The 26207-nt window shown below is 39.2% G+C and overlaps 1 protein-coding gene across 1 annotated transcript in view; it reads left to right on the forward strand.

The window, feature by feature from the left end:
* The window catches only part of AGO3 (argonaute 3, RISC catalytic component), a 125647-nt gene continuing 102143 nt past the window's right edge, over window positions 2704-26207 (forward strand). The window contains exon 1 of the mRNA XM_018041517.1: window positions 2704-3166. Within this exon, the coding sequence (XP_017897006.1) occupies window positions 3148-3166 (19 nt within the window). The 5' untranslated portion in view covers window positions 2704-3147. The remainder of the gene's footprint in view (window positions 3167-26207) is intronic.

Consider the following 26207-nt stretch of genomic DNA (forward strand, 5'->3'; position numbering starts at 1 on the left):
TGTATAATTCCAGGAAGGAAATGCTGACAGAACAAAGTCTAGCAGAAGAGGGACTAATTTTTCCCAGTGTTTCATTTTAAAGAAGGAAATCCCTGGAAGCCCCAACAGATCTGGCCTAATGTCTCATTTGCTAGAAATGGGTCATCTTTCCACTATTCTGTCATTGGCAAAGCAAATGAGATCATCCATCATGAGTGGCTTAGATTAATTACAAGTTATCTTATGAATCATGTGAATTAAAAAGACAAGTTATGTTTGCTAGGCCAGAAGGGATAAGGACTATTGGTTAGGCATCCAGCAGTGTGTTGTGTGTAGGTGATCTGTTTTTACAGATGAGGAATGTGATGTTCAGAGAGGGTGACTAGCAAAAGCCTTCAGTGTCAGTTCTGACTGTCCCTAAACCCAATGTTTTATGCTGTGTTCTGCCGCAGTACAGAGTAACTTACTTTGTGCTGTGTTAAGACTGCTTATCTAGAAGAGATTCCAAGTGTCAAGCCCATTCAAGAGGAAAGGATGCTATCCAGTTTTTTCCTCATTCAGTGATTTTTTTTTTAAGCAACTTTCAGAGGGCACTGATTTCTTTGCCCCCAAGATTTCTGTACTATTTTATAGTTCTTCCTCTGAGAGCCAGTACTACAAGGGATGAGGGCAGAGTTACCATTCTTGAAGCTCACTTATTTATCTCTTTGTCCACCTGCCCAACAAATATTGATGGGATGATGCTATGTACCAGGCACTGACACTGTTCTAGGCACTGGAGCTATGATAATTAGGATACACAAAAACCTGCACTATGCCCTTAAGAGACTCATTTGGGAATAAGGTTATCCAGAACTAGGAAATGCATGTGGTTGGGAGAGCCTCATACAACTTGGCTTTTGGCAGAGTCAGTCAAACTTTTTGCCTTCCTACATCCTGATATCAGTTCATGAGCCTTTCCTATGAACTCACATGTGAAGTCCCTAGATAACAGTAGATGGGAAAGCATTATTGACATTTATTACATTGGACTGAATTAGAAGGTCCAGATCCTGGTACATCCATGTCAACAAATACAGTGGCCCACCTCCAGCGTTCATAACCATGTTTATTCTAGGAGACACCCAAGAAACCTGCAGTCATTTAGGGAGCCAGTTGTAGGGATTTGAGGGTGTGAAAGGCTGTTGCAAAAGAGTTGGTATTCATCTCTGTTAAATGTTGCTAAGGACTTGGATTGTGTATAGTTTAGGATTGAAAATATTAGGATACAGTGTTTCATCTAGTGACATCTGATACTGTAAAATTGAGGGAATTTTCAGAAAAAGGGCTAAGGATGAGAAGGAAGAAGTGAGGCAGAACTGGAGTCAGATGTGGGCTTAAGTCCTATCCATTTATTGTTTGCTGTATAGTAGAAGCATCTAATACGTGCTTTGAAATAACTAATAAATACCTTCACTAACATTTAGGGAGGATTTTCTCAGTGCTTTATGCCCATTCCCTAACTTCACAACTGAGGACACTGAAGCCCAGAGGCTCAAGTGACTGATCTGAAGCCCCATAGTGATTGGAAGGGTACTAAAGATACCATGAAAGTGAAAGTTGCTCAGTCCTGTTGGACTCTGTGACCCCACAGCCTATCCAGTCCATGGAATTCTCCAGGCCAGAATACTGGAATGGGTAGCCTTTCCCTTCTCCAGGATATTTTTTTCCTTTTCTTCTTTGTCCTAGGGTTTTTTTAAAAAATGTATTTTGATTATTAACATTCTAAACGTTGCTGATACTAGGGACAGGGAAAAAATCATTAATCATTTCTCAGCCTGAATGAAATAGTTATCATTTCTGTAAGGCAACAAACACTAATGGGCTACACAATAGTAAACAAAACTTGCAGATTGGGAGAGGGTTTGTTAAGGAAATACTGTAATAGGATACAGGAATGCCTCACCATAGGTCCAGGAAAGGCATCTGAAATGACTCCTTTAAGTTGAGGTATGAAGAGCGATTGGCGGGCACAGGGGATGGGGTGAGCGTGAGAGAGGAGGGCTCCTGGTCAAGAAAATCCAAGTGTAATAGAGAAGCGCTTTGCCCAGTGCTGGGTAAGCAGACCATTGTAGCTGTAGCATAATGATGAGGAAGAGTCTCGCTTGAAGGGAAAGGCAGGGACCTCCCTTTACGCCTCTAGCTTGGCCCCGGAACGGAGTTTGGGCCTTAGAGTGACCAGGCGTTATTAAAGAGTTCTTAACATGGAAATTATTCGATGTGACGTTTTTGTCAAGTCATCTTTCCCCAAGTTAGATTGTACGAGAAATATTCTCCCCAGAAATTGTCAAAACAACTCTACTAATTTGGAGTGATAAACCGTGATGGTCACTCGACCTCCTGCAGGGGAGGAGGCACGTGGGGTGGTCCCAGCTGGGCGTGGCGGGAGGGCCTCAAGAAGAAAGGGGGACCTTTCCACAAGACAAGAACAGTCTGGGGCCCTCACAGCTCCTGCACCTCACACCAGCCAAACTCCAAGGAGGCTCTCGTCCAGGTTAGCGAGGCCGCCCTCCACGCCTGCGCCGCGGGCCGGCACGGCCCCGCACCAGGGTGGCGGGAGGAGTCCACCCCCTCGGGGTTGTCTCCGGCCGGCACGGCCGGGTCCCGTTCCCTGTCCCGGGTCGCACGCCGTCGCGCTCGCCTCAGACTCCGCCCAGGCTCGGCGCCCGCGGCGCGACGCCTCCCCTGCGTCCACCGCGCCGGCCGCGCCCGCACCGACGTCGCGCCCGAACGGTGAGGGCGGAGAGGCGAGGCCTGGACGTCTGGCGAGCCCGGGCGGCGGAACTGACGCCAGCGGGCTTCCGGGGGTGGCCCCCGGGGAGGTCGGCGGCGGCGCCGCAGTCGTGGAGGGGCAGTGGGAGCGTAAGCGGCCGTGGGCGACGCAAGTTCCGCACAGAGCTCTTCCCTTCTCGCCTCACACTTCTTCCTCTCTCCTAGTCGCGTGCTGCCTCCCGACGGCCGCTCGTCCTGACCAGAGCTTTCGGAGTGCGGTGGCTGAGGAGCAGCCGTCACCACCCCGCCTCGGGGCCGAGTCAGGGTTCCTGTCGCGCCGCGTCGCCCCCTGCGCCGCCTCCTTGCCCTCAGTGGCGGGCGCCCTTCTCGCTCGAAGCACTCCCCCCAGCTCCATGAATGGAAATCGGCTCCGCAGGTGAGTGAGTCAGAGCTGCTGGTCCGTTCGGTGGGGGTAGGTAGCCCCAGAGCATCCTCGCCGCCGGCGCCCCGGCCCAGGTGCGCGAGGTCTGCGCCGTCCCCGCTCCGCCCCGCGCCCAGCCCTTCCTCCGCCTCCCCGCAGCCCCGCCGCAGTTCCCCGGGGCCACGGAGTAGGCGACACTGCGGGGAGGGGGCGCTGCTCTAGCGATGGAAGTTTGGGGTTCCTTCGGAGTCTAGCAGGGTTGCCATCGTTTTCGTTATTCGAGTTGAAGATATAATGGGGTGTGTGTCCCGCAGAGACAGTGGGTGGCCAGCCTTCTCCCTTATTTATCTCTTAAGATAGTTGTGAAGATACATTAAGATAGCAGATGAGAATTGAGTTTGAAATAGATGTTAGTGCAACGTCAAATGCAAGATGGCATTTCTCCCATCCCTGAGTTCTCGTCTGATGTTCGTGGCAGCTTGGTATACAGTTCCTGAGGATCTTGGAAATGTCATATCAGCTTGGATCACTGCTTATGTGAGGAGGTAGATCTTAAAATTGCTGACTATATATGTATTTGTTCATTCTTTATTCCCTAGAGAATCAGCTGTCATATTCTTGGAAATTTAGGATTTAAGAACTGCTTCTCTCCTTGGGAAAAAATGATAGTCTTGAGAAAAAAATTGCAACATGAGCAATGCTTATATTTAAAAAAGAAAAAGCACTCTTTGTGGTCTGTAATTAGTTGAAGGACATAAGTAGGTGTTACATAACAGTTTGCTTTCCAAATGATCATATTTGGTATGTTAAATTTGGAAGTATGCTTCATCCAGTCACAGATTTATAAAGTAATTTTGAAAATATTAAGTGGTTGGTGTCTTCTTACTAATAATACCCAAAGTCCCTGAATTTCACATCTCATTTTGTCAATTGGTGAGGCAACTGAATATGAGATAAGAAAAACTTACATGAGAAACCAGTGACATAATGATAATAAAGATTTTGTTGACTATATTAAGGAGTATAATTGTCAAGTAGATGTGAAAAACACAAGTTGTAGAGATGGGCTGGGGAGAAGGGTTTATTACAATTTCTATTTTATGGAATTTTCTCTAATCAATATCTACCATTTCTCTTTTGCATGCTTCATCTTTTTTTTTTTTTTTTTTTGCCTTTTCATGTCTTCTTGAAAAGGGAAAGTTTGTCTAGACTGTGAAGAGTTTTACTCTGGTTTATCAGTGATTAGTATATTTCTGAAACTGTCCTCTCTTTGTTTTTCAGTTTTCTAATACAATATTTAGAGAATGTGATGATTTGGGAGATATACGTAATTTTTACATAATTGTTCATTGTTAAGCCCGGAAAACAAGCATGGAATTTAAATACTTTCCTAATTATCCTAAATTTCCAAAAAAAAAAAAAATTTAAGATTTTCTTCTTTTTCATCTTTGGATTTTTCATATGAAATTACGCCCAAATACACGAACAACATTTTAGAAAATACTTCTGAAGACAAATGACCTAGCCAATGGATCCAACTTGCCAAGTATGATTCAGTAAATTCTCCTATGAATTCTTGAGCTATAGATAAGTTTTACCTCTTCTTGCATGGGCCATTGCTGAAATATATACCCATTTAACTGTCTTCAACATCTGTGGAGGTATAGTTGGATTTATCAACCATATGGTTGGACATCTTCGAACACAAAGTTTATTCTTCAGTGCGGCTTATACGTGATTGAGTGTAATTTAATAAGATAAAGTATAATTTGGCTTAAGAGTGTCATCATCGAAAACAGAATTTTCATTCTTCCTGAGACTTTTTTCATGTAATTGTTACGCTGCAAATAAAATTAAAAGCATAGTTGGGAAAAATGTGCAACTGAGTTTACAATCAAGAGTTTGACAGATGTATATTTTTTGAGAATTTTAGATGCATATGTTCTCTGATAATCTATTGAGTCAGTGTTGGATCTTGGCTCTCCAATTCTGTTCTTTTTTGTGGCAATTCTCAGGAATCGGCTTATGGCAAAATGTATTAAATTCTAGTTGTTAGGTGGATACATAGAAAACTTAAATTTATTTACATTAGAGGACTTCAGATACAAATTCTATATATGTGTTGCTTAGCGAATCATTCTTCACTAACAGTTAATATTTGTCTATTCTTCTTTTAGGCATATAATATTTTAAGTGATTTTTGTTAAAGGGTGTCCTGTACAGTGTACTGACTTAGTGCTGTGTGAACTCTATGATTTAACCAAAAAGCTGCCAGGCACAATTGGTTTTTAAATAATGATAATCAATAGTTTGGCATCTGTGCCTAGGACTCCTTAGTTAGGGGAACTTATGATGAAACACTTTTATGCTTTAATTACAAGCTGGTCTAAGATTATGTATGTTATATTTTCATTCCAAACGAAGTGGGAATAAAAGAAGTAGAAATGTTTATTGAGATAACAGTTCTCCTGGGTAGCTGTTTTTTAGGACTGCACTATTCTAGTCTGTATTTTTAGGTAAAATCAGACTAGTGTTGAAGGCAGAGAGAGTTGTATTTACCTCCCAATGGAAGAAAAACATTTTCTGTTAAATGAATGGTAGTACAAAGTAGTTTGTTTGTAAGTTGTCTTATATAATCTTGGAAAAGTGAATAGACTGTGTTTCTTAGTTATATTCTTGATTTCCTGTTTGAATGTAGTTTTTTAAGGACTCTGTGTTTCTTATGCAATAAAAATCAAGAAAAGTCATTTGAGAACAAATTTCAAAGGATGTATGGAAGCTAAGTTTGAGTAAGATGAACAAAAGTTGTGGATTTAAAGTACTGAAGTATGTAATGCCATTAGGTTCTCAGTTTAGTATTTCTTTAATTGCTTGGGAAATGTTTTTATTGTTATATGGATTTTCTCACTTGTAGAGTTTTGTCTTGAAGAAGATTAGATGCTGCTCTGTCTAGAGGAAACAGTGAAAAGTTTAGCTAGTGCTGCTCTGAAGTGGCCATTATAATGTTTTTTCCCTAGTTTTGCTGCTCTTGACTGGTATTGGGGCTTATAAAAATGTACGTTATTTTGATTTTTGTTTTACAATTTAATTCCTGTGACAGTGATGGAACACCCTGAGGGAAAACTGAAAAGGAAACAAGAAACAACTGTTTTCTTCTAAACAAAGACTTAAAAGTAAAGGGGGGTGGGAAACATGAAATCTGCAAATGTAAATCTTCAAATGATAAGACTTTAAAAAATTATCCTGATTTCATCACCTTGGTATAATCACTCTTTAAAGTTTTAAACCAAATTCCAAGTTAATAACTGTGTTAAAGATTTTTTTTTTAGCTAAGTAATTTAGGAAAGTGGTTGGAATAAATAAAATAGTTTCTAAATGCTATTTTTGCTCCTTCAGAGAATTGTATGTAATAATTTGATAATTCAGACTTAATTTATTATTTTCCAGTGGGAACATTACATTTGTTTGTTTCTGTATGCCTGGTCCGATAGTATGCAGAGAGGCCAGAGGCCCTGTAAAGTGAACATTTCTGGAAAAGTTCTCTGTTGTATATGGAAAAACCCTGCCTCAGGATAAAATTCTTGCCAAATTGTCATAATCTTGGGTTCTAATTGAATACTATGTTATTTTATATCACAGCCATCTTTCTTCACATTGGTTTTCATAATCTTAAATAAAATATTTGAGGATCTCCCTGAAAGGTGAATTAAATATTTCATAATCTAAAACAAAGTTGTAGTCTTGTAAAGCAAGTATACCCCAGTAAAATTTTTTAAAAAAGAAAAAAAAAGAGGGCTGCTGCCTTGTCATGTTACATAGTTGAAAGTTAATAAATAATTATATGAATCTGGAAAAATAAAGTAACATGTTTTCGCTTATAATACTTAAAACTAGGATCTTAACTAATTTATGTGTAGTTTTGTTTTAATGGATTGTGAAGAAAAGACGAGTGATCTGTTTTCAGGAAGGTAAAACTAAAAAGATTATTTATTTAAGAAAAGTATTCTTTCCAAACCTGTTTAGTCTTGGTTTGTTGGGATGAACAGCATTCACCAGACATTCCTGCTTCTCATTCAGTTGTCTGGGATACTCAATAGACCCTCATTCTTGGCTCATTAACAAAACAGATGTGAGAAAGAATATTGTGTGGTGTTTCAACCATAGTGGTTATGCTGTTAGGATACATGAACAGCCTTTCTGTGTTTGGAGTTTCTGTAGTTTTCTGCCATTATCTGTGTTTTTAATATTAATGACTTTCGTTGGCTACCCATTGCTTTGGAAAAAAAAAAAAAAGACTTGAGATTTAGCAAAATCTTGTCACACAACTGATGCTTTCTTTTATATCTTAAATATGGGCTCTTTGTGATTTGGTTGCAATAAAATATTATATACATTAATCTAGAATGTTAGTTTAATGAAATCATAGGGAAGAATTCTTTGTTTTATGTCAGCCAGTTTTTCCTACATTATTTCTAAATTATTGAGTTCTTGAGAAATGAGAATATATCTATAGAATATAGACATGAGATATTTTTATATTTTTCATTTTTGCAAGAAAATGTTCTCAATTGTAGGCTTACATAATGCTCCTTTTGAGTCATTACCAATATTTGATGTTTTAACTGATTTCTAAATCTAACAGCAAAAGTTCAGTAGTGTATCTGTCAATTTTAAAAAAGTTGGAAGAATAGATTGCAAAATAGCAGTGAAGTCCTTTTGTTTGAAGAAACTTCTAGCTTCTCAATTGGGACTTGTTATCTATCTGTATATTTGATATAAAATTACTCAGATTTTTCTAAATTTTTGCTTGGGTGATAATAAGATTTTCAAAAGTTCCCCAACTTTAATTATAAAATAAATCTCAAGGCATTTCCATAGTACATGGACTGTTTGTTTTCTGAAAGAGGGGAGGGGCATGGTGGGGGAATGTCTTTGAAAAATGGTTCCCCATATGGCATCTGAGAAATTTAACCCTGAACAGTCTGAATGTTCTAGAGTGCTGATTTAGCTACAGTGAATATAATAAATGTAATCTGATATGAGTACACTGTGTTTGTACAGGTTCATTGAAAAAATAGGTAGAATTAGTAGATAGGAAGTTACTAAAATCTCATGCCTTGTGGATTTAACTAGTAAACAGACATTTAACTATGTCAAGTTTTGAAGTCAACACAATATATTTATTTTTTCAAAACAAAAATAGAAAATTTTTCCTGATTGTAAAAATATATATTTATTGTTTTTTTTAAAGCAAACAGTATAGGAAAATATAGAATAGAAATGAAAATAATACGATCTTATAATCCAGAGAAAACCATTGTTAATTTTTTCTTGTATATTTTCTTATATGTCTGTCCATCGTCATATTAATTGTTTTTAACCTGCTTTTTCTACTCAGTTATGTATCATGGTTATTTTTTCCTTATCATTACTTATATCTGTGTAGCAATATAATTTTTACTAATGTATAGCATTTAATTTTTAAATTTTTATTATTATTTTTTGCCATGTCAATTGGCTTATGGGTTCATAGTTCCTGGACCAGTTATTGAACCTTTGGCAGTAAAAGCACAGAGTCTTAACCAATGGACCACCAAGGAATTCTAGCATTTAATTTTATATTATTAGTCAGTCTTAACTGATGGCGTTTAGATTTTTTCTATTTTTTAAATAAAATTTTAACTGAAACTTTGGTAAGTATCCTAATATATACATCTTTGTATGGTGGTCCATTGATTGCTTTAGGATAAATTCCTAGAAGTAGAATTGTTAAAATGAAGTATCCCATGAATATGGAAGTAAAAGTTCCCAGTGAAAATCCATAATTTGATAATAGGCTTTAGTTGATTCTGATTTGTTCATTGCTTATTTTTATTTATTTGTTATTGTTCATTGCTTATTTTGCATCAGTCACATTTGCTGTAGGCTGTAATTTAGCTTTGGATTCATAAGTAGAACATGTTAAATTCTTAGGTCAGTGAACACCACATACATATGCTTTGAAAATGTATAGTTTGAGGTTTATGTGGTTAGTTGTTATTTAGCCAATACTTGATATAGTTACCAAAAGAAAAGTTTGGGGTAGAAATTCCTGATAGTGCTCTTTATTTCTATGTAATTACATTTTCAACTCTAGTGGACAATATATGTATTTGTTAAATAACTAAAATATGCTTCATGGGAAGTTTAATTTATTGTATGGACAGAATTACTTCTTCCATTAATATACATTAACTTTTTTTTTTAATACTTTGATTTGATGATTTTATAGTCAATAGAGTTCTGTTACATTGCTTATTCATGAAACGGAATTTTTATTTTTACCAGTGTGTATAAAAAGTATCAAGCAAAATAATGATAACAATAAAATTGACAGTGTAATATAGTGTAGAAAGCATGGGTTTTGGAGACAAATCCTGGTTCTCAAATTAACATAATAATGATGTGCCATTGTAGGTTCATCTGTTTTAACAAATGTAACACTCTGGTGTGGGGATATTGATAGTTGGGGAGGCTGTGCATAGGTGTGGGTAGGAGGCATATAGGCCATCTCTGCCTTCTGCTCAGTTTTACTGTGAACCCACAACTACTCTAAAAAAATAAAATGTTAAAAGGAATTAACTGTGATTTTAGGTAGTACATTTAATCTTCCTTAACCTTAATTTCCTTATCTGTATAATGGCATAGTAAAGAGATTCAGTATACAAAGGAAATAACATTCTTCACTTCCTAATTTGTAAGACATTTTACTATAGAAGATTGAGGGTGTATAGGCAGAACTGTAATAAACTCCCATATACCCATCTCCCAAACCCAACATTCATCAACCCGTATCCAATCATGTCCATTCTACTCTCCTGTCTCCTGTATTTTTTGAAGTGTATTCTGGGCATAATATTTCATTTATAAATATCTACTAAGTATAAGAGATATAGGGGACTTCCCTGGTGGCTCAGTGGTAAAGAATCTGCCTGCCAGTGCAAGGGACCCAGGTTCAAATCCTGTTATGGGAAGATTCCACATGCTGCAGAGCAACTACTGAGCCCGTGCTCTGGAGCCCAAGACCTGCCACTGCTGAAACCTGCATGCCGAGAGCCCGTGCCCTGCAACAAGAGAAACCAACAAAATGAGAAACCCGGGCACTGCAACTAAGAACAGCTTCTGCTCGCCCAACTGGAGAAAGCCAGGACAGAGCAGTGAAGACCCAACACAGCCAAAAATAAATGAATATATATATACTTTTAAAGAGAGAGAGAGAGAACTTCCACAGTGATTAAGATTCTGGGCTTCCACTGTGGGGGGCGTGGGTTCAATACCTGGTTGGGGAACTAAGATCCTACAAGCTGTGAGATGCAGCCTAAAAAATGATGGATATGTACTCTTTAAATAAGCCTCAGTACCGTTATTACAGCAGAATAATAGCAGCATAATCATTTATATCAAATATCCAGTCGGTGTTCAAATTTTAGCTTGTCTCAGATGTACTTTTTTTTCTTAACAGTTTGCCTTTTTAAAATATATTTCATTTTTGAATCAGGATCCAAATAAATTCCCCACATTGTAAATGATTGATACATGTTTTAAGTATCTCTTAATTTGTAAGGTTTCTACCCTTTCCCCCTTTACAATTTATAGATAGTTTGTTCTTTTAGACTTACTCACAGTCTGGATTTGGCTTGTTCTGTCTTCATGGTATAATTTAACATGTTTCTTCAAGTTTACTGTAAATTTTTGTTGTTGTTCAGTCACTAAGCGAGTCCAACTCTTTGCGACAGCATGCCAGACTCCCCTGTCCTTCAGTATCTCCCAGAGTTTGCTCAAACTCGTGTCCATTGAGTCAATGATGCCACCCAGTCATCTCATCCTCTGTTGCTCCCTTCTTCTGCCCTCAATCTTTCCCAGCATCAGGGTCTTTAAGAATGAGTCAGCTCTTCGCATCAGGTGGCCAAAGTATTGGAGCTTCAGCTTCAGCATCAGTTCTTCAGATGAGTATTCAGGGTTGATTTCCTTTAGGATTGACTGGTTTGATCTCCTTGCTATCCAAGGGACTCTCAAGAGTCTGCTCCAACACTACAGTTCAAAAGCATCAGTTCTTTGACATTCAGCCTTCTTTATGGTCCACCTCTCACATCCATACATGACTACTGGAAAGGCCATAGCTTTGACTATACGGACCTTTGTTGGCAAGTGATGTGTCTGCTTTTTAAAATGCTGTCTAGGTTTTTCATAGCTTTTCTTGTGGAGGGTAAGCATCTTTCAGTTTTGTGGCCACAGTCACTGTCCACAGTGATTCTGGAGCCCCCCAAAAATAAAATCTGCTACTGTTTCCATTGTTTCCCCATTATTTGCCATAAAGTGATGGGACCAAATGCCATGATCTTTGTTTTTTGAATGTTGACTTTTAGGCCAGTTTTTTTGCTCTCCTCTTCCACCTTCATCAAGAGGCTTTTTAGTTCCTCTTTGATTTCTGTCATAGAGTGGTGTCATCTGCATATCTGAGATTATTGATATTTCTCCCCGGCAGTCTTGATTCCAGCTGGTGATTCATCTAGCCCGACATTTCGCGTGATGTACGCTGCATTTAAGTTAAATAAGCAGGGTGACTGTATACAGCCTTGACATACTCCTTTCTCAATTTTGAACCAGGACCTAAAAGCTTGATCAGATTCAGGGCATTCTTTTTTTTTCCTTCTTTCTTTCTGCCCACGCTTTGTGGCATGTGAGATCTTAGTTCCTTGACCAGGGATTGAACCTCCACGCAGTGGAACACGGAATCTTAAACACTGGACCACCGGGGAAGTATCCCCAGAGCATTCTTTTTGAGCTTAACTGTAGTCAGGTTTTTGTTCCCAGCACTTTGCTAAAATTGCTCTTATCAGAGTCAACAAATTATTCGGTAAGTCCAACGAAAGTCACTCAGTCGTGTCTGACTGTTTGAAACTCCATGGACTGTAACCTGCCAGGCTGCTCTGTCTGTGGAATTTTCTAGACCAGAATACTGAAGTGGGTAGCTGTCTCCCCTTCACTTCTCCAGGGTATCTTTCCAACCGAGGGATTGAACCCAGGTCTCCTGCATTGCAGGTGGATTCTTTACCATCTAAGCCACCAGGGAAGCCAGTTATATCCACTAGTCAGTTCCCAAATCTTAATTTTGTCTCTTCACCATGTTTGATTACATTGCTTCCTTCTTGAAACACTGCTTTTCCTCTTGTCTTCCTGGCTACCACATTCTCTAGGTCCTTCTCCAACCTTATTGGCTATCACTTTTCTTCTTCCTTTGCTGTTTCATCTTCATCTCCCCAGTCTCTAAACATTGGGAGTTTCTCAGGATTTATTAATATTCTTCTGTATCCTGCCACAGTTTGGGTGATCGCCTCTGGTTCAGTGGTTTCAAAAGCTACTAATATGCCAAGGACTGTCATATCTACATCTCTAGCCTATACCTCTTAAAGTGTCCTAAAAATCCTCTTGATTTCTTCTCAAAACTTTGTATTATTCCAGAGTCTCTCCTATCAGTATGTGACATTTCAAATTCTTGTAGTTGCTTAGACCAAAAAGCTTTTAGAGCTCTTTTCTTTCATACCCCACACCTAATCCATTAGCAGTTCCCACTAGGTCTCTTGTCTAAATATTTTCCACATTGACATCATTCCCATAGCTGCTACCACTGCTGCCCTAGCCAACATTATCTTTTGCCTGGAAAGTTGACTGGCCTACTAACTGGTCTCTTTGCTTGTGCTTATACACATAATTTTTCAGACAGCAGTTAGAGTGATTGTTTAGAAAAGTTTAAGTCAGATCATAATGCTTCTAGATTCAGAACCCATTGTTTATTTCTCATATATCATAATCAGATCCAAAGACCTCATCATGGCTTGCAAATCCCGGGTGATCTGATCTCCCATTATCTTTCTGACCTCATCTCCTACTATTCTCTCTTGTTCATTTTGCTCCAGGCAGAATGGTCTATTTGCTGTTCATTGAATACCAGGCAAGCTTTGTGCTTTATACTTGATTTTTCCTTTGCCTGGACTACTCTTTCAGCTATCTATAATACATGACTTTTTCTCTCACTTCTGTTTTCTGCCTCGGTTCAGTTCAGTCACACAGTCATGTCTGACTCTTTGCAATCCCATTGACTGCAGCACCCCAAGCCTCCCTATCCATCACGAACTTCCAGAGCTTGCTCAAACTCATGTCCATCGAGTCAGTGATGTCTTCCAACCATCTCATTCTCTGTCACCCCCTTCTTCTGCCTTCCATCTTTCCCAGCATCAGGGTCTTTTCCAGTGAGTCAGTTCGCCAAAGTATTGGAGCTTTAGTTTCAGCATTAGTCCTTCCAATGAATATTCAGAACTGATTTACTTGAGGATTGACTAGTTTGATCTCCTTGCAGTCTAAGGGAATCTCAAGAGTCTTTTCCAACATTACAGTTCTAAAGCATCAATTCTTCAGCACTGAGCTTCTTTATAGTTCAACTCTCACATCCATACATGACTACTGGAAAAACCATAGCTTTGACTAGACAGACCTTTGTTGGTAAAGTAATATCTCTGCTTTTTAATACGCTGTCTCAGTTAGTCATAGCTTTTCTTCCAAGGAGCAAGCATTTTTAAATTTCATGGCTGCAGTTACCATCTGCAGTGATTTTGGAGCCCAAGAAAATAAAGTCTGTCACTGTTTCCATTGTTTTCCCATCTATTTGCCATGAAGTGATGGGACCAGATGCCATGATCTTAGTTTTCTGAATGTTGAGTTTTAAGCCAGCTTTTTCACTCTCCTCTTTCACTTTCATCAAGAGGCTCTTTAGTTCGTTTTTGCTTTCTGCCATAAGAGTGGTATCATCTGCATATCTGAGGTAATTAATATTTCTCCCAGCAATCTTGATTCTGGCTTGTGCTTCATCCACCCCGGCATTTGGCATAATGTACTCTGCATATAAGTTAAATAAGCAGGGTGGCAGTATATAGCCTTGACGTACTCCTTTCCCAATTTTGAACCAGTCCGTTGTTCCACGTCCAGTTCTAACTGTTGCTTCTTGACCTGCATACAGGTTTCTCAGGAGGCAGGTCAGGTGGTCTGGTATTCCCATCTCTTTCAGAATTTTCCATAGTTTGTTGTGATCCACACAGTCAAAGCCTTTAGTGTAGTCAATGAAACAGAAATAGATGTTTTCTGGAATTCTCTTGCTTTTTTTAATGATCCAGTGGATGTTAGCAGTTTGATCTCTGATTCCTCTGCCTTTTGTAAGTCTGGCTTGAACATCCGGAAGTTCACGGTTCACGTACTGTTGAAGCCTGGCATGGAGAATTTTGAGCGTTACTTTGCTAGAGTGTGAGTTAAGTGCAGTTGTGTGGTAGTTTAAGCATTCTTTGGCATTGCCTTTCTTTGGGATTGGAATGAAAACTGACCTTTTCCAGTCCTGTGGCCACTGCTGAGTTTTCCAAATTTGCACGCATATTGAGTGCAGCACTTTCACAGCATCATCTTTTAGGATTTGAAATAGCTCAACTGGAATTCCGTCACCTCCACTAGCTTTGTTCGTAGTGATGCTTCCTAAAGCCCACTTGACTTCACATTCCAGGATGTCTGGCTCTAGGTGAGTGATCACACCATCCTGCTTATCTAGGTCAGTTCTTCTGTGTATTCTTGCCACCTCTTCTTAATATCTTTTGCTTCTGTTAGGTCCATATTGTTTCTGTCCTTTATTGTGCCCATCTTTGCATTAAATGTTCCCTTGGTATCTCTAATTTTCTTGAAGAGATCTCTGCTGCTGGTGCTGCTAAGTCACTTCAGTCGTGTCTGACTGTGCGACCCCATAGACGGCAACCCAACAGGCTCCCCCATCCCTGGGATTCTCTAGGCAAGAACGTTGGAATGGGTTGCCATTTCCTTTTCCAATGCATGAAAGTGAAAAGTGAAAGTGAAGTCGCTCAGTCGTGTCTGACTCGTGACCCCATGGACTACAGCCTACCAGGCTCCTCCATCCATGGGATTTTCCAGGCAAGAGTACTGGAGTGGGGTGCCATTCTAGTCTTTTCTATTCTATTGTTTTCCTCTGTTTCTTTGCATTGATCACTGAGGAAGGCTTGCTTATCTCTCCTTGCTATTCTTTGGAACTCTGCATTCAGATGGATTTATGTTTCCTTTTCTTCTTTGCTTTTCTCTTCTCTTCATTTCTCAGCTATTTGTAAGGCCTCCTCAGACAGCCATTTTGCATTTCTTTTTCTTAGGGGTTGTTTAGATCACCGCCTCCTGTCCAGTGTTACAAACCTCCATCCATAGTTCTTCAGGCATTTTGTCTGTCAGATCTAATCCCTTGAATCTGTTTGTCACTTCCACTGTATAATCATAAGGGATTTGATTTAGTTCATACCTGGATGGTCTAGTGGTTTTCCCTATTTTCTTCAGTTTAAGTCTGAATTTGGCAATGAGTTTATGATCTGAGCCACAGTCAGCTCCTGGCCTTGTTTTTGCTGATTGTATAGAGCTTCTCCATCTGAGGCTGCAAAGAATATAATCAGTTTGATTTTGGTATTGACTGTCTGGTTTTCTGCCTATTTGTCGCCTTTTCAAAGAGGACTTTTTTGACAAACCTAATATGGCTAGCTACCCCCTACCACACACGTACTGTCTATCCTTTTAACCCATCTTATTTTGTATAGCTTCCATGGGCAGAGGAGCCTGGTGGGCTACAGTCCATGGGGCTGTAAAGAGTCGGACACAACTGAGCAATTGAGTACACACACACATTTTTTAAAGTAGTTATTATTACCTAACTGGCAAAAAAGAAATATAGTATAATATATCCTCCCACCCCTGTAAAATCTTCATGAGGATCAGGTCTTTATTGTATTTATTAAAATTACTATTCACCTGAATAATGCCTGGCACTTAATATACAGTAAATATTTGTTGAACACATTTATGAGTCAGGAAACAAATGACTTGATGAGTGATAGACTTTCAGCAAATGTTAGTTTGTAGTGTAATGTACTGATGAAAATTACAGGCTCTGAAATCAGACTGCTGCTAAGTCGCTTCAGTTGTGTCTGACTCTGTGCGACCCCAGAGATGGCAGCCCACCAGGCTCCCCCTTCCCTGGGATTCTCCAGGCAAGAACACTGGAGTGGGTTGCCATTTCCTTCTCCAATTCATGAAAGTGAAAAGTGAAAGTCAAGTCGCTCAGTCGTGTCCGACCCTCAGCGACCCCATGGACTGCAGCCTACCAGGCTCCTCCCCCCATGGGATTTTCCAGGCAAGAGTACTAGAGTGGGGTGCCATTGCCTTCTCCGGAAATCAGACTACTTATTTGCAAATCCTAGCTTTACCATTTTCTTCCTGTGAACATGTTTTTTTTAAACATGTGCTCCTTGTCCTTCAGTTTCTTCATTGTAATATAGTACCTGATTCAAAAGTTATGTAGTAAGAAATCACCAAATGTATATCACATATATAATGCTCTGTATATGTTTCTGTTGTAATTTGGGGATATCCCCCATTATATTATGAACTACTTCAGTAAAGTAATTGTGACCTATTAATTCATGTATCTATAAAACCTCGAACATAATACTTGTTCAATAAATAGAATAGACAAATGACCTTTTATATTTCTGATTTTTTTAAAAAATTGTGGGTGCAATGAGTTTCATGAGAGAATAATGAATATAGAATAATAAAACATTTTTAAGCCTATCTTGATGGTTATCACATGTAAATAAAACAACAGAAGGCATTTTTTTTTTGTAACGTATAAAAGATTTTCAAGGGTTGTAATGCCTAATGCTAGAGAGGGCATAGAAGAGAAAGAAATCTAGTGATAGTAATGTGTTCATATGCCAATTTGGCAGAAAATACCAAGTCAGAAATAGGTTTCTGTTCCTGTCCTTTGACCTGGTGGTAGGTCTGTTTCTGACATTTGTCTGAGTGAAAATTTCTGTATACCAGTTTCCCTCTCTAGTTCCCCCCAATAAAACAGTAGCTGTTTGATGCAGAAAAATTTCCTTAGCATATTTATATGACATGTTGTAGGAGTTTATTAATATTTATTGAAGAACTACTGCTTTTTTAATGACTTCTGTGCCTGGCACATCTAGAATATATAGATCATTTTATCTCATTTTTAAAATACGGTAACTGAATGTACCGCAGCATAATAAAGGCCATATTTGCCGAAATCCACAGCTAGTATCATAGTCAACGTGAAAAACTGAAATCTTTTCTTCTAAGATCAGGAACAAGACAAGAATGCCTACTGTCAACACTTTTTTTCAACTTATTGCTGGGGACTTACCTGATGGCACAGTGGATAAGAATCCGCCTGCCAGTGCAGGGGACATGGGTTCGATCCCTGGTCTTGGATGATTCCACGTGCTGCAGAGCATCTAAGCCCACATGCCGCAACTACTGAAGCCCATACACTCTAGGGCCTTCAGGCCGCAGCTCCTGAGCCTGTGTGCTGCCACTGCCGAAGCTGGAGTGGCTAGAGCCTATGCTTGCCACAAAAGAAGCCACCACAGTGAGGAGCCCACACACCATGAAAAGGAGCCTCTGCTCACCGCAATGAAAGAAAGCCCAAGCAAAGCAACAAAGACCCTGCATAGCCACAGATAAATAAGTAAAAGAGAAAATTGACTTTTATACCTTTAAAAACAACAACAGTGCTGGACAACCTAGCCAGAACAATTAAGTAAGAAAAAGAGTAGAAAAGGCATTCTTACTGGATTGGAAGGAGTAAAACTGTATTTGCAGAGGACGTGCTGTTACATATAGAAAACTCTAAATTGTGAAAACCTGTTGGAAATAATAACTGAATTTAGTAGAGTTGCGTGATACAAAATCAATATACAAAGCCTAGTACACTTCTATATACTAACAACTATCAAAAAGATAGAATTTTTAAAAATCCCATTTACAGTAGTATTAAAAACAATAAAATGCTTATGGAAAGATACTCTATGGTCATGGATTGGAAGAATTAATATTGTTTAAATGCCCACACTATTCAAAGTTATCTACAGATTCAGTGCAATCCATATCAAAATTGCAATGGCAAAAAAATAAATTGCAGGAGATTTTCTACAGAAATAGAAAAAGCAATACCACAGAAGATCCCCAATAGCTAAAACAATCTTGAGAAAGATGAGCAAAGCTGGAGGCATCACACTTCGTGATTTCAAACTATATTACAAAGCAGTATCATAATAGTGTGGTATTGGCATAAAAATAGGCATGTAGATCAATGTGAACCTAAAAATAAACCCATGCATATCTACTCAGCTTTTGACAAAGGAGCAAAAAGTACACAGCGGGGAAAGGATAGTCTGTACAACAAATGGTGTTGGGAAAGCTGGATAGCCATATGCAAAAGAATGAAACTAGACCCTAGCTTATACCATATAGAGAAATTAAAATGGACCAAAGACTAACAGAATACCTGAAACCATAAAACTCCTAGAAGTTTTACTCCATAGCACCTAAGCTGCTTGACATTGGTCTTGACAGTGATTCTTTTTTAGTTTAATGCCAAAAACAAAGTTAAGGCAACAAAAGCAAGAATAAGTGGGTGAGACTAAATCAAAATAAGTCTCTGCCCAGCAAAGAAAATCATTAACAAAAGGAAACTTTATAGAATGAGAGAAAATATTTGCAAACCACGTATCTGATAAAGGGTTAATATCCAGTATATACAAGAAGCTCTTACAACTCAATAGCAGAAAATAACTTGATTGAAAAATGAGCAAAGGACTTGGAATAGACATTTTTCCAAAGAAGACATGCAAATGGCCAACCAGTACATAAAAGGTGCTCAGCATTACCAGTTATCATGGAAATGCAAATCAAAACCACAGTGAGATGTAACCTCATACCTATTGGGATGACAGTTTATCAAAAAGACAAGATGATAAATGCAAATGTGAGTGTGGAGAAAAGAGAACCCTTATACACTGCCAGTGGTAACATAAACTGGTACAGCCACTGTGGAAAACTGTGTGGAGGTTCCTCAAGAAACTTAAACTAGAGCTACCATATGCTCCTTTACCAGTGGGGGAAGAGTAGGGGGAGGGATAAATTGGGAGTTTGGGATTGACATGTACACGCTGCTATATTTAAAATAGCCAACAAGGACCTACTGTATAGCACACGGAACTCTGCAATATTCTAAATGGGGGAGGAATTTAAGAAATAATAGATGGATGTATATGTATAACTGAATCACTTTGCTGTGCATCTGAAACTAACAGAACATTGCTAATCAACTATATTCCAATATTAAGAAACAAAGAATAGAGCTGCCATGTGCCCTAGCAATCCCACTTCTGAGTATATATCTGAAGGAAATGAAACCATTATCTTGAAGCAATATCTGTACTTGACTGTTCATTGCAGCATTCACAGTAGCCAAGGTATGGAAACTATCTTAAATGTCCATCAGTGGATGAATTGAAACAAAATGTGGTATGTGTGTAGACACATACACAGTGGAATATTGTTCAACCTTTGAAAAAGAAGGAAATCCTTTTATTTCTGACCATGGATCAGCCTGGAGGTCAAAGAGCTAAGTATAATAAGACAAAGACAGACACTGGTTGGTATCACTTACATGTGGAGTCTTAAAAAGTAGAAAAATGGTTGTCAGGGAAATAGGGAAAGGCTGGTACAAGTGTACATACTTTAAAATGAATAAGATTGTACTATGAGTAAGATCTGCAGATCTAATGTATACCGTAGTGACTAGAATTCATTATACTGTGTTGTGTAATTGGAATTTGCTAAGAGCATAGAACTTCAGTGTTTTAAATCCTCCCCTCCTTGCAAAAAGGTGAATATGTGAGGTGATGGATATGTTAATTAACTTGGTAGGAAGAATCTGTTCACAGTGCACAGGTCTATCAAACTATCATGTTGTATGCTGTGAATATCATTTAGAAAATTAATAGGCAAGTGAGTCAGAAGTTGTGCCTTTTCCCTGATCGTTAGATCTGAAATTTGAGCTCAGATCTGAGACCGTACTTCAGTTGAAGTAATTTAATATATTACTCTCTTTATATGTTAAGAGTTTAGCCTACTGCCCTCCAGGCTTATCCATGCAAATAACAGAAATCAAACTGAAACTAATTAAAGCAAAAGGGGTTTATTGACTCATGGAATCTAAGGAAGGTTGAGTAGCAATAGGAAGAACAGATGTGCAGCTGGACTCACATCTGGAGCAGTTGGAACTGGAAGCTCATGGTACCAGACTACCCCATCTCATGTTTTGACGTCACTGTACATGCAGCTCTACTATATGTAGTTTCCATTTTATCCTGCTGCTGATTGGCTTTTTCTACACATCAGAACATTTCATCTCCGTTGGCTGTCATATCTCACAGCCTTAGTCCCTGGAGAGGAAATGCCTGATGGTTGTTTAGGTCCCAAGTTAAAAAAAAGTCCCAGGGGAAGGACTACTTATTAGTTTTTCTTGGTTCTGGTGTCTGTCCCTGGACCAGTCAATTGTGGGGCAAGTTCATGTAAGAACATGTCAACTGCAGGTATTCTGTAGTACTTGGGAAAGTGTATAGTATTCAAGAGAGTAGCCATGAGGTAGAGGAAAAGGATGGTGGTGTGCTTGGCATACAGTCCTATGAATATCCGCTATAGTTGCTTGTTTCACTGTTTATAATAGTGAAAAATTGGAAGCAAGCTAAATATCCTGGAGTGAAGCTTGGTCAGTTGTAGTTCATCAACTTAATGGATCATTAAATAGCTGTTAAAATTATGGTTATTAAGACCTTGGGCTTCCCTGATGGCTCAGTGGTAAAGAATCTCTGCCTGCCGATGTAAGAGACAGGTTCAGTCCCTGTGTCGGGAAGATCCCCTGTAGAAGGAAATGGCACCCCACTCCAGTATCCTTGCCTGGGAAATCCTGAGGACAGAGGAATCTGGCAGGCTACAGTCCATGGGGTCCCAAAAGAGTCAGACACAACTTAGCTACTACACAATAACGTAGGAAGATACGCTCATGATGCTACATTAAATGGGAACAGGATATAACATTTTATATACAGTGTGTTTGCTACTGTGAAACTTGAAAATTCAGATCACTGAAACAAATTTACAAGGTAATATGACAGGATCAGGTTTCAAGCAGGAGACACGGGTTTGATCCCTGGGTCAGAAAGATCCCTGGAGGAGGAAATGGCAACCCGTTCCAGTATTCTTGCCTGGGAAATCCCATGGGCAGAGGAGCCTGGTGGGCTACAGTCTCAAAGAGTCAAACACAACTTCGAGACTAAACAACAGCAGCATTGACAGAGGGTCACTGTGGTCCAAAGTCTGGTCCCTAACTTTGTAGATCCTGATCCTTCGTCTTGCCAGGCATCCAGAAACCATCATCACCATGAGGAACTGACTGATACTAACCAAAGTTCACAGGAAACTGATACATAAATCATATTGTTAAGTCAATCATTTGCAAAGAAAAATACTATTTCCAGAGCATCAAGCAGATTCATATTGACTAGTCATGAGGCAGCAAACTTCTCTCCCTCCAGTGGTCTATATGGGCATGCAGACAATAATTAGAAGATTTCTCTGAAATTGTGGAATCAGGGAAAGGGGCTTAATATGAGGCACTCATAAGTATTAGGGATAGAACTATCACTCACTCACAAACTCTGTCCTCAGATCACTTAGTTTATATGAAAATACAGGTGTTAAATAGCTATACAATTTTCTCTATACAGAGTAGACAGGCTATTTTATTAGGCTCAGAACTCCCACTAAAGAAAACTAAAATATCTGAATGAAATAGAACAAAATGTCTTCTTAAAAGCATGGAATGATTAAGAATAGGTTGCTTAAAATCAGACATTCTGCATCACAACCACTAGTTGGGAGACTGTTTGCCATTATGTTAAATGGGAGAAAGTATAATGTGTTAGATATTGGCCTAACCTCAGCTGATTTCTCCAAATGAGAAACTGATGCTGGGAAGGATTGAAGGCAAAAGGAGAAGGGGGTGGCTGAGGATGAGATGGTCAGATAGCATTACTAACTCAATGGACATGAATTTGAGCAAACTCCGGGAGATAGTGGCAGACAGAGGAGCTAGTGTGCTGCAATCCATGGGGTCTCAAAGAGTTGGACACGACTTAGCAACTGAACAATAACAACTAACTAAAGTGCATTAACATATCTGTACATCGATCAGAGTGTCATGTTAGGATGTAAAATGCTTAGGAACATCTTTCCTGATCATGATAGTTAATATGGTTGGTTATAAACAGTTGTTTTGTGAGTAGTACGTAACAAATAGATGAGCTTTTTAAAAATTATCATTTTACTGCATTCTTTCCTTAAATTAAAATATAATTGATATATAAGTTTCAGATGTACAACATGATTCAGTATTTGTAAATACTACCTCCACAATAAAGAGGTAATATCTGTGAACATACTTAGAAATTTTTTGTGATGAGAATGTTTAAGAGCTATTTTTTTCTACTTTCAAGTTTGCAGTACAGTATTATAAACTATAGTCGTCATGTTGTACATTACATCCCCAAGACATACTTATTTTGTAACTGAAAGTTTGTACTTTTGATCCCCGTCGCTCATTTTGCCTACTCCCATAGTGGTAAAGAGGGCTACTCAGGTGGCGCTAGTAAAGAGTCTGCCTACTAGTGCATGAGAGGCAAGAGACTCAGATTCGACCCCTGTGTTGGGAAGATCCCCTGAAGTAGGAAATGGCAACCACTCCATTATTCTTGCCTGGAAAATTCCGTGGACAGAGGAGTGGCAGGCTACATGGAACTGCAAAGGGTCAGATGCAACTGAGCGACCGAGCACACACATGTTGATAAGGAATCTGCCTGCCAGTGCGTGAGAGGCAGGAGACTTGGGTTTGATTTCTTGGGCAGGAAGATCCCTTGGAGAAGGGAATGGCAACCCACTCTGGTATTCTTGCCTAGAAAATTCCGTGGATAGAGAAGCCTGACAGGCTGTGGTCCATGGGGTCACAAAGAGTCAGACATAACTGAGCATGCATGCGCCTCTGGCAACCACCAGTCTCTTCTCTGTTGTCTGTGAGCTTAGGTTTTGTTTTCTTTCCTCTCTCTCTCTCTTAGGTTCCACACATAGATGAGGTCATGTGGCCTTTTTCTTTCTCTGTCTGATTTTTTCACTTAGCGTAATATTTTCAAGGTCCATCCATGTGTCAGATGGCAAGATTTCCCTTTTTATGACTAAATAATTTTCCGTTTTGTGTATAGAGCACATTTTGTTTATCCGTTCATCCAGTAGACACCTAGGTTGTTTCCATATCTTGCCTGTTGTACGGAATACTGCAGTGAACGTGAGAGTGGATATGTCTTTTTAGGTTAGTGTTTTCCTTTTCTTTAGATAAATATCCAGTAGTGGAATTGCTGGATTATGTGGTTCTTCTAGTTTTAATTTTTAAAGGAATCTTCATTCTGTTTTTCATGGTACATGTACCAGTTTGCATTCCTACCGATAGTGCACAAGGGTTTCCTTTCTTCACATTCTTGCCAACACTTGTTATTTCTTGTGTTTTGATAATAGCCATTCTAAGGTGTGAGGTGATGTCTTACTGTGGTTTTGACTTGTATTTTGCTGGTGATTAATAATGTTGAGTGTCTTTTCATGTGCCTGTAGTCCATCTGCATGTCTTCTTTGGGAAAAAATATCTGTTCAGATCATCTGCCCATTTTTTTAATTGGATTTTTTTTTCCCTACTGAGTTGTAAGAGTTCTTTATCTACTTTAAGTATTAGCCCCTTATCAAATATGTGTTTTGCAAATATATTTTCTCAGTCTATGGCTTGTGTATTCATTCTCTTGTAGAACAGGTTTTTATTTTTAATGAAAACATCAATTTTGTATTTAATATGTTGTGCTTTTGGTATCTGTGTGCTTCTTCTAAGAAGTCATCACCAGTGAACACTGGGGTACATGTGTGTTTTTAAATATATATTACCATATGTAAAATAGACAGCTAATGGGAAGTTGTATCACACAGGGAGCTCAGTGCAGTGCTCCGTGACAACCTAGAGCGCTGGGATGGGATAGGGTGTAGGAGGGAAGTTCAAGTGGGAGGGGACATATGTATACTTATGTATACATATGTATTCACATCGTTGTGTATCAGAGATCAACACAACATTGTAAAGCAATTATCCTCCAATTAAAAATAAATAAATTTTAAAAAATCATCATCAGTCACTGATGTTTTGAACTATGAGTTCAGTAGCTTTGCATTTTACATTGAGGTTCACGAGCCATTTGAGTTTGTTTTGTTTGGGGGTTTTGGCCATACTGTGTGTCTAGTGGGATCTTAGTTCCCTGACCAGGGATTGAACCTGTGCCCTCAGCAGTGATAGTGTAGAGCCCTAACCACTGGACCACCAGGGAATACCCTGAGTTAGTTTTTGCAAAAAGTTTTAGATCTGTGTCCAGATTCTTTTCTTCTTTTTTTCTTTAGCATGTGGATATCCATTTGTTTAATAGCACCGTATTTTTAAAATGTCCTTTTTCCATTGAATTGCCTTTGCTCCTCTGTCAAACATGAGTTGACTGTGTGGTTCAGTTCTGGGGCTATCAGTTCGGTTCTTCAGATCTATTTTTCTGTTTTTTAATGAAAACCACACTATTTCTATTATTGTAGTCTTATATATTAGCACCAAAAAAAAAGAAAGACTTAGGTATGAATCTAACAAAATATGTATAAGATGTATGTGAAGGAAGCTGCAAAACTTTGATTAAAAAAAAAAAAAAAAGAAAATCTGTGGTTTGGTGGTGTAGTCTCTAAGTTGTGTCTGACTCTTGTGACCCCATGGACTGTATAGCCTGCAAGGCTCTTCTGTCCATGGGATTTCCCAGGCAGGAATACTGGAATGGGTTGCCATTTCCTTCTCCAAAAGAAAAGCTAAATAGAGATATTCTATTATACATGGGTAGGAAGACTCGTTATCATAAAGATCGTAGTTCTTCTCAACTTGATTTATGTAGTTAGCACAATTCCAAACAAAATCTCAGCAAGTTATTTTATGGACATTGACAAACTGATTGTGAAGTTTATATGGAAAGACAAAAATACCCAGAAGATCTACATGATATTAAAGGAGATTAAAGTCATAGAACTGATTGACAGTACCTGATTTCAAAGCTTACCATAAAATATTGTGATCAAGACAGTATGTGTTATTGACAAAAAGGATAGATATGTCAATGAAACAAAATAGCACAGCAGTTCAGTTCAGTTCAGTCGCTCAGTCGTGTCCGACTCTTTGCGACCCCATGGATCGCAGTACGCCAGGCCTCCTTGTCCATCACCATCTCCCGGAGTTCACTCAGACTCACGTCCATCAAGTCAGTGATGCCATCCAGCCGTCTCATCCTCTGTCGTCCCCTTCTCCTCCTGCCCCCAATCCCTCCCAGCATCAAAGTCTTTTCCAATGAGTCAGCTCTTCTCATGAGGTGGCCAAAGTACTGGAGTTTCAGCTTTAGCATCATTCCTTCCAAAGAAATCCCAGGGCTGATCTCCTTCAGAATGAACTGGTTGGATCTCCTTGCAGTCCAAGGAACTCTCAAGAGTCTTCTCCAACACCACAGTTCAAAAGCATCAGTTCTTCGGTGCTCAGCCTTCTTCACAGTCCAATTCTCACATCCACACATGACTACTGGAAAAACCATAGCCTTGACTAGACGGACCTTAGTCGGCAAAGTAATGTCTCTGCTTTTGAATATATTATCTAGGTTGGTCATAACTTTCCTTCCAAGGAGTAAGTGTCTTTTAATTTCATGGCTGCAGTCACCATCTGCAGTGATTTTGGAGCCCCCCAAAATAAAGTCTGACACTGTTTCCACTGTTTTCCCATCTATTTCCCATGGAGTGATGGGACCAGATGCCATGATCTTCATTTTCTGAATGTTGAGTTTTAAGCCAACTTTTTCACTCTCCTCTTTTACTTTCATCAGGAGGCTTTTTAGTTCTTCACTTTCTGCCATAAGGGTGGTGTCATCTGCATATCTGAGGTTATTGATATTTCTCCCGG

This window comes from Capra hircus, chromosome 3 (assembly GCF_001704415.2).
Source record: "Capra hircus breed San Clemente chromosome 3, ASM170441v1, whole genome shotgun sequence".
Taxonomy (NCBI): Eukaryota; Metazoa; Chordata; class Mammalia; order Artiodactyla; family Bovidae; genus Capra; species Capra hircus.